We start from the raw sequence: 9,794 nt of genomic DNA on the forward strand, positions 1-9,794 counted from the left end.
AAAACTAAAAGGTAAAAAAAAAATATAGTTTAAAAGAACTGAAAAACAAGCTTTTAAAGATCATCGAACTAAAAAGTTAAAAATAATAATGAACGAAAAATATTAGTATTATTGTGAAAAAAAGCTTAAGTGCTTTGTGTCATATTTTTCGTATATTGAACGCCCAACGTTTTTTTCACAATAATATTAATATTTTGCGTTCATTGTTTTAAACTTATTTTTAACTTTTTAGTTCGATGTGCTTTAAAAGTGTGTTTTTTAGTTTTTTAAAACTATATTTATTATAATGTGAATTATTAACTAATTAAATCTGACCTAAGCAGTTACAATTGAATTTGTTTCTGTATACAAGTATAAATTAAAGGATCTATAGCTGCGGGCTTCCAATTTTGGTGGGTTCTGAGATAAAATTTCTATCGGAGAAGAAACGATTTTAAGTAGTAATTGGAATCAATTTTATATGCTAATAGTTATAATTAATTACGTACTATTCGCCCAGAATTATGATTTGCGAAGCCCTGGATAAATTTAAATTCCAACAATTTGATCAATCTAGATCCCTTACAAAACATTTAAATTTTAATTTCGAAAAAAAGAAAAGTTGTTTTCAGTTATCACTTAAACCAATGAAAAAATATAAATAGCACTTAAATACAGACGTATTTATAATTAATTTTTTTATATTGCGATTTAATATTGCTGAAATTAGGTGAGATATTGATATCCAAATATATATTGTTGACGAACCTTATTACTATTATTAATTATATACTATACAATTCATTATTATGAACATTGAAAATCACTTCAAATTAAAAATAGTTTATTTTTTAATATTTCATTTTTTTAACCTACCTCGAAATAAAATTCATCAGTACAATACGTACTGATGTATGAGTACTCCGGGTGCACTACATATCAGCTCAATACTTTGAAATACTAGTAACTCAATAGTTACAGATTAGATACTAGGCAGTTAACCCATTAAACATTTTTATAAGAAATAGGCTAAAAAATGACATTTTCAAATTACGAAAAAATATAAACAAATATTACAAATATGCTTTTAATATGTTTTGTCCAGTTATTCTAGAACTGTAAAAATATTATAAAAAAAAATATTTTATAGATCAAAAGTTACTAATATGTTATGAAGTGATGGAACACTGTATATATTTAATAAGTTAATTTGGTTTATTTGTGAACTAATAATGTAACACCAATATAATAACTATAGTGTAAAATATATATATCTTTCGCAGTAGGCAGCTGCCTATAACCTGTACTTATTTGGAGCTTCAGGTTTTTATATAAAAGAATTTACACCATATAAAATAAGTGACTACAATTTCAATCTTGTCTTAGGCCTAAAAGTACCTAAATCAGACTACTCAGAAATAGAATTAATTTGACAATAATAATAAAAAATCAGTATATTATATTATAAAAAATTTTTTTATTAAATCCATTTAGCTAGTACAGATTTTATTCCAACATCAAAATGTGTGTGATAACCTATACCCAGTTGTTCAATTCGGGATACATCCAGACAAGTATTGTAAGGTCGCTGAACACCAATTTGTTCTGTAACAGGAATCACTCTATCTAGACTCAAACCAAAAGCATTAGCCATTTTTACTACCATATCATACTTAGTTAAAACTTCTTTCCCACACCAATGAAAAATTCCATTTATATCATTAACCTAGATAAGTATTAAATAAAAATAAGTAATCAATATATGGGAGTTTTTTATATTAAGTTTTACATCATGAAGTTTTAGTTCTGTAAGTTTAAATACAATGTGCGCTATATCTTTAACATTAGATGGATTACGCAACTCATAGTTAGATACTTTGAAAAATTCATTTTGTTGTTGACTTTTCTTCAATCCTTTAAATAATATAGTAACAGCACTTTCTTCCAAAGTTTCAACTGTTCCATAGAGTATTGGAATACGAAGAACAATGTTTTCTAAATAATATTTTTAAAGCGTTATTTATGATTCTTTAAATCAAATTAATTATAAATACTTGAATTAGCGGATAAAACTTTTTTCTCTCCCAATAGTTTAAGTTTTCCATACTCATTTATAGGTGACGGTTCATCAGACTCTTTATATGGACTTTTTTTACCATCAAATACGTAATCAGTACTTATATACAATAATGGAATATTAAGTTGATCTAATGAGATTAAAATATTATAAATTATACATTAACTAACTTATAGGAATGGTTTAAGTAAAAAAAATTATATTTATAATATAAGTATTATAAATATAATTTAACTTATTTTAAATTTAATTTACTTAAAAAAAAATCACATAGTTAGAAGTCATATAAACCACTTCAAATACAAAACCAAATAATAAAATCTATTTAGAAAACAATTTATACAACTAAAGGCAGATATACATGGTTAACTTAAGGTTAATATGATTATAACATTTTCTGATATAATAATTCAAATTTTAATGAAATGTTAATTTATTTCATATAATAATTATCTGAAACAAATCACTTATTTAAATAAGGATACAACTCCAAATATTAGATTTTTATATAAAAAAAAAGTACATATTAATTTTTAAAATAGTTTAATTTATTTTAAACTTAGTCTAATTTTTTTTTTTTTTTTGAAATTAGGCCATTGTACTAATAAAAATTTGATAATCAACTTTTATTTCTTTTTAGGAAAATTTATATTTAATTAAAATTGTTTTTAATATAAAATAACGCATTTAATCAAAAAAATATTTATTTTAATAGAACCATTATACTTGATTAACTATTGTGATAATTACTATTAAGCAAAAAAAATGGTGAAACTGTAATAATTTTTGTTTTTCTCCTGAAAATTTAAAGGTTCTAGGCTAAAAATCATATTACATTTAAAATACCAGCTTTACAAAAATTTTTTATCAAACAATAAAAAAATTAACTAAAACATATTTACTTGCTTCATTTGCTAGATGGGCGGTAACACCAACATTGAGGTCATAAGCTGTTTGAGGATCAGATTCTACTTTATCAGGAAAACGTTCCGCTGCACAATGAATGATAATGTCAGGTTTAACAGTATTTAGCATATCACTTACTTCCTTTTTGTTCAATAAATTTAATTTATTTAATCCAAGTTGAGCTCTTTAAAAATATTAGAATTTATTTTAGTTAATTTATGGATTATTACATATTAAAAAATATAATATTTAAAATGATAGTAATGTATTACTAACTCGATATATTATTAAAACATTTCTGTATCCATAAGCCATTATTATACTAGAAAAACTTTTAATATGTTAATAAATACAAAAAAAATCTTATTAACTTGTGATTCAAAAGCATTATGTACCTTAATTGGCTTGTTTCAATATGTTCTTATTCTTATTGATTACTGTTTGTCTGTCATTATGTAATTTGTAAATATGTATAAATATATATATATATATATATATATATATATACATATTAAAAGGGCTAATGACCATAAAAATGTTTTTATAAATAAAATAAATAAATTATGTATACTTATACTTAAAAAATTTAATATAATTACAACATATAACTTCATACTTTTTAAAATAACCTACTCTGGCCACTAGATATGAATTTTTTACGCATTCCCTAAGCTTTAATTTTAAGATTCAAAGTAAAGACACTTTTACAGTTTACAACATTATGATGCTCAATTACACACCTTTTAAAAGCAGTACCGAACACAGACCAATTTTTTTCATCAGTAAAACGTTCATAAATTGATCTTCCTAAAAGTCCAGAGGCACCAGTCACTACAACTTTCATTACTATAGAGTACTAAAATAATTTTAATTATTTCAATAAAACATGACACAATTCTTAAGTCTCGATGAGTAAATTAATTTTTTTTTTATAATTCAATAAAATTACAATCAGAATGTACTGAAATATTAAATTATAAACGATATCATTACCTATTTACATATCATACCAATAAATGTCTTCGTTCGACCTATTTTAACCTTCAAAGTTAACAATCATTATGATAAGATAAATATAGTTTAAAAAAACTTAAAAAACACGCTTTTTAAGCACATTGAACTAAAAAGTTAAAAATAATTTTTAGTTCAATGTGCTTTAAAAGCGTGTTTTTTAAGTTTTTTTAAACTATATTTATTTTTTACTTTTTAGTTTCATGTTATGATAGTAGTTACTATCAATATCATGGTTGTGACGGGTAACGGGAAATCAGGGTTCGATATCGGGGAGGGAGTCTGAGAAACGGTTACCACATCCAAGGAAAGCAGCAGGCGCTAAATTACCCACTCCCGGAACATGGAGGTAGTGATGAAAAATGACGATACGGAAATCATCCCCCGTAATCGGAATGAATACACTTTATACCTCTTAATGAGAATAAAGCGTGTTAATGTATAAATTTTAATAATAATTAGAATATATATATATACACATGTAAAGCGACATAAGTACATAAACGTATCATGCACTAGGTATAGCCTAGTTTTGTGGGCGGGGGGAACGTTATACCTAAGGTATGAACGGTGGTAGCGGCGGTAAGAATATATAAATATATATACGTAATATATTATATAGTAATATAGTATAGGTGAAACTAAAAATCATTTTTGATTGATATCAAATATAAGGGAAATATCTAAGGTTTTAGTATAAAAAAAAATTATGTTGATTTGTTTATTTTTGAAAAAGTTATGGAAGTTTTAAGTAAAAAAAGTGAAAAAATGACAAAGTTTACCGATTTTTAAATTTGTAATTTTTTTGGATATTTCCCCCATTTGGGGGAACAAGGGAAAGTTTTTCAATTTTTAAGGGTAATATCTTCAATTAGATATGATTTTTGATCTTTTGACGTATTGTTGAAAAAAATCGGTCCAGTGAGAGCTGAGAAAAAATGGCAACAGACATAAAAAAAAAAGAACACATCATGGTAAAATTAATACTTTTTCAATAAGTTATAGCATAATAAAGTTAAAAATGTAAAATACAAAATCGAGAATTATCACACAAAAATAGCATTCGGTAGCCATTTTCACCGTGAAGATAAAATAAAGTCCCTAATTTTTTTATTCCATAATAAAATATATTACATTAGCTTTAATTTAAGATATATATAAAAGTGTCAGTATTTCCGGAACACTTTCATAAGTTAAGTTGTAAAAGTTAATTTTTTTGTAAAAAAGTTGTCATTTTAAATCCCCCCCTGTGGGCAGGTCTAGGGTCAAATTTATAAAACAAATGTACCAAATAATAGGTAAAGTCTTCAAGCATCTATAAAAAAAAAATTATATTGATTTGTTCATTTTTGAAAAAGTTATGGCAGTTTTAAGTAAAAAATTTGAAAAAATTTCGAAAATTAGCGATTTTTAAATTTGTAATTTTTTTGGAGGTTTCCCCCATTACAGACACACAAAAAAAAAAAAAAATACTGCATAGTAAAACCAATACCTTCTTAGCTTCGCATCGAAGCTAAAAATTTGCATCTATAAATGTTTATATCTAATAATGAACAATAAAAATTTGTTTATATATATAATATCGATGATACGCACGCCTGTAGGGGTACAATAACCAAAAATAAATGTATACAGGAATGATGTTGCCGTCGGGTGGTGAGCGTGGCGTGGGATGATGAATGCATTACGACAGTCTAGTCTTAAGGTCATAGACGACGGGATACGCGAGAATAATAACACGTGGCGCGTGGAGAGTTACAAACAAACACACTTACAAACATGTTTACATACATACAGGTGAAACTAATACAAGCGTGTTAAAAATTGAGAATTACTTCATTTTTATGACTAATTTAACTATGAAAAGCTAATAAAATAGTCTAAATGAGGATTTATGGGTTTAATATTTTAATTTTATGATGTATTAAAATTAATTATTTCAATAATTGTGTTTTTTTATGTTTTTTTTATGGAATTCAATAAAATGTATGTCACAGCAGATTTAATAATAAATTATCATAAAATAATTTTTGCGCTTATATAAATGGTTGCACTGACTTAACTGCTACACATAGAGTAACAAAATTGAAACTTTTCCACAAAAAATTAACTTTTGAAATTGTTCCGAAAATATTGACATTTATGTGCAACGATGGGCATTAACAAATTAAAAAGTTAAAGTTAATTTAAAAAAGTAATTTTTTTTTAACTTTTCCACTAGTTAATCATTTTTTAATAAACTTTTTAACTTAACTAATTTAATTTTCCGTTGAAATACCTTAGCTTTTTCAGTTAATTAGTTAAAATAATAATTAAGCTAAATTCAATATTTCATTAAAAAAAATTATGTGTATACATGGATATACAAGGAGTTCCCTGTGGATAGGGGCTAAGAATACTTTCACGGCCCCTATTCTACCAGTCGTAAGAGGCGACTAATGAGGTTGTGTCAGGTCGACAGCAGGCGTAAAACTTTTTGTCAAAAAAGTATGAGGAATCCTGAACAAAACTTAGGCGGATTGTCTCATCACGGATGTACACAGGGACAACAGATAGTAGTTAAAAACGGAGAAAGCCTAAAGAATAAAGTGTTTGATACCAGCCGGAAAACTTGTGCGGGAGCTGTTTCACCAGTCATGTGTACAGATCTACCCAATGCTTGTAGTGTTAACTGTGTAGGGACATCATCACTTAACTATAGGCTGGACTCATGTATAAGGGAGAAAGATAGATACAAAGTAAGAATAGGTACATGGAATGTTGGAACATTAACTGGTAGAAGTAGAGAATTAGTAGAAGTATTGAAGAGGAGAAAAGTTAACATTTGTGTATGCAGGAAACTAAGTGGAAAGGAGCGAAATCAAGGGAAATAGGTGAAGGTTATAAAATAATATACTCAGGGAAGTCTAGTACAAAGAATGGTGTAGGGATAATAATGGATGAGGAGATGAAAAGTAAAGTAGTAGAAGTAGGTAGGAAAACTAACAGAATTATAGTCGTGAAATTGATATTCGAAGAAAAAGTGCTGAATGTAATAAGTGTCTATGCACCACAGGTAGGATGTGATGAAATAGACGAGGAAGTGTTTTGAAGAGAGATGAATGAGGCGATGCAAGAGGTATCTGGCAATGAGGATACGGTGATAGGTGGAGATATGAATGGACATGTAGGTAATCAGAGGAGAGGATATGATTGAGTACATGGTGGGTATGGTTATAGTGGGAAGAATGAGGTTGGAAAAAGAATCCTGGATTTCGCAGTATCGTATGATCTTGTTGTGGTTAATACTTATTTTAGAAAGAGGGAAGAACATTATATAACTTATAAGAGTGGGAATAATCGATCATAGATTGATTATTTTATGTGGAAGAGCGTAAAGCGAGTTAAGGATTGTAAAGTTATACCAGGCGAGAGTGTCTGATGTATTTGTGGTTGTTCTCTTGTTATACACATATTCTTGGTTTTGTTTTAATTTATTTCAAATCCTATTGTCTTGGCACTTCGTATTAATTCTTCTGTTCCTAGTTTTATATCGTCTTCAGTTTCTCCAAGTACTACGATATTATCAACATACACTAAAGTTGGTTCAAATTTTCCGATATCAATTACTTTAAATTTATTATGTATGCTTCAATCTACCACCTGCAGTGCGATGTTAAAGAGTATAGGAGAGAGTGCATCACCCTGTTTTAGTCCAACTGTAGCTTTAAACTCTTCAGAATGTATTTGTCTAAATCTTAATGTTCATACATTAGTTAAACCATTTTTAAACCTGTTATTGACCAAATCTGATCAATCTGCTTCTTGAATCTCCTATCTGGCGATACCCAGGTATATTTGTAAATATCTCTGTGTGGTAATATTGTACTCTTAATTATTAATCCTTTCCCTATTGCAAAGTTCACTAGTCTTATACCATTTTCGTTCAAGAACTCGTGAAGGCTTATATTTCTGCCTTGCTTTCCGGTCCTTTTTTTTCCTATTTTTGCTTTTAGATTAGTATAATTTTTATATTTCCTAACGTTGTATCGAATATCACTTTCATTCTCTCATAAAAAACTTCATTTTCTTCCTCATCTTTATCCTCGTCTGTGCATGAACATTGATTAACACTATATTAAGGCCATTATATTTTAATTTTAACGTTGAAATCCTCGGACTAATATCTTCAGACTCTTTCACAATGTGTATGTTTGATTCATGCAAGGCGAAACGAACCCTAGCTTGTGTCCTCGTTCCTTTTTTCTATTTATGATAGTTGTTTGTGATATTTTTATTGTGTTCATCTCTTTTAGTCTTACTTTCTGTAATGCTGAGCATTTTTAATTAATTTTATATCTCTCCACTTCTACAACTGCTCATCCTCTTTATTCGATGGGTTTATCAATATTTAATTTTGTAACCATATTTGGCAGTTTTTTGAGATAACACGTTAATGCTATAAAATAAAATTATTATAATTATTTATACAAAGATTTGCTGATGTATCAGCAGTAAAATCGTGTATTGTATCAAACTTAATCTCGTAAAGATTACCTTTTATTTTACAATTTTAATAATTATATTATTAATTATTATAATTATAATAATTTTATAATATTTTATAACAATTAGAGAAACCTGATTCGTTATTTATACTGTACCATTATTTAATGAAATTTTTAAAACATTTTTCTATTCTTCCAACTGTTAAAAGATTTTTTTAGGCCCGGTGCAAATAAAACTTCTTTGATGGTACATGTTTTTCTGGTGTGTTCTTTAAGTGAATGTAAATTATTAATCTCTTCAATGTGTGTAGCAATTAACTTTTAAAGAGCTTTAGGATAACTATTTACTATATTCTTATCAAGTAATTTAGAACGGTAAAACAGATTGATATCATTTATCATATGATCTGTTGCTTCAGAGATTAAACAAAATAAAATGGTATTCCATTTGTTCTTAGAATTTCTTAATTTATTAGACATAAACACAACATGATTATTACTTCTATATTCATTGGCACATTTTTGCCTGATCTGCTTTCAATTTTTTGCAGTATATCTTTTTTTATTATAATAACATCATATTTCATTCCTTTTTTTTATTAAAAAGCTGTTACACCTTGTACTTTGTTTAATCCATGAGCCATGATATTTTCCTCCTTTTTGTTTTCACTTTTTCTTTATTTCTTCATTAAGTAATCTACTTTTTACAAAATCTACGGTTATTTTATTATTTGCTAGAGAGTCTATTGCTGTTACTACTATATTATTATACTCAGGCAAGGTCAATAATAACAAACAAGTTACCATCTCATTTTCCATTTTATAACCAGCATTTTTTATTTGTCTTGGCCACTCATCAAACCGTATTAAATAATTTTCCATTGACTCATCTTGATATTTCATTGTCAACATCTTCCAAAGCAGATACAATTTATTTGATTAACATTTATGTTTAAAAGTATCACATGATCGATTCCATATATGTTTTGCTGTGGGGCTATCTTCGATGTACTCAAGATGTGTGTCAGCCACGTACTGCATTAATAATGCAATTACATTTGTATCGTCCTTGTCAAATTCTTTTTTATTTGTTCAATCGGTTAATGCGTCTAATGTAAAATATTAAGCAACATCATGTTTTTTGAGAAGTATCTATACTCTAAACTTCCAATTTGAGAAATTTTCACCATTACATTGAGTTATACCAAACATCTCTTCCGCGACTGGGCCAATAATATGTTATTTTTCTGTATATAACCAGGCGCGGACTGGCCCACCGGGATACCGGGAAAATCCTGGTGGGCCCCCCAAAAATTATGGTATATGGGCCCCTT

At 27.4% G+C, this 9,794-nt stretch overlaps 1 protein-coding gene across 3 annotated transcripts; it reads right to left on the reverse strand.

Moving 5' to 3' along the window:
* Nucleotides 1-1,436: 1,436 nt before the first annotated feature.
* LOC126907292 (methionine adenosyltransferase 2 subunit beta-like) lies at nt 1,437-4,078 on the reverse strand. Of its 3 annotated transcripts, none has more exons than XM_050688458.1 (6): nt 3,956-4,078; nt 3,703-3,818; nt 2,959-3,146; nt 2,034-2,186; nt 1,769-1,974; nt 1,437-1,705 (listed from the first exon to the last, which is right to left on the reverse strand). In XM_050688458.1, the coding sequence occupies exons 2-6, from the start codon at nt 3,804-3,806 to the stop codon at nt 1,460-1,462; spliced, it is 897 nt and encodes a 298-aa protein (XP_050544415.1). In that variant the 5' UTR covers nt 3,807-3,818; nt 3,956-4,078; the 3' UTR covers nt 1,437-1,459. The 3 variants fall into 3 exon arrangements, with proteins under 3 accessions (XP_050544415.1, XP_050544416.1, XP_050544418.1); XM_050688459.1 differs by lacking the exon at nt 3,956-4,078 and having other exon boundaries at nt 1,437-1,584; nt 1,653-1,705; nt 3,703-3,949; XM_050688461.1 differs by lacking the exons at nt 3,703-3,818; nt 3,956-4,078 and adding an exon at nt 3,239-3,364.
* Nucleotides 4,079-9,794: the final 5,716 nt, after the last annotated feature.

The sequence above is a fragment of the Daktulosphaira vitifoliae genome, unplaced genomic scaffold, assembly GCF_025091365.1.
Source record: "Daktulosphaira vitifoliae isolate Bord-2020 unplaced genomic scaffold, ASM2509136v1 Scaffold_5, whole genome shotgun sequence".
NCBI lineage: Eukaryota > Metazoa > Arthropoda > Insecta > Hemiptera > Phylloxeridae > Daktulosphaira > Daktulosphaira vitifoliae.

Bases quoted from the DNA above. Each gene is read 5' to 3' on its own strand.
- LOC126907292 (XM_050688458.1), bottom strand. From the start codon at position 3,806: ATGAAAGTTGTAGTGACTGGTGCCTCTGGACTTTTAGGAAGATCAATT. The intron at 3,147-3,702 runs GTGTGTAATTGA...ATATTTTTAAAG, and splicing joins TTCGGTACTGCTTTTAAAAG to AGCTCAACTTGGATTAAATA. The intron at 1,975-2,033 runs GTATTTATAATT...AATATTATTTAG, and splicing joins AGTTTTATCCGCTAATTCAA to AAAACATTGTTCTTCGTATT.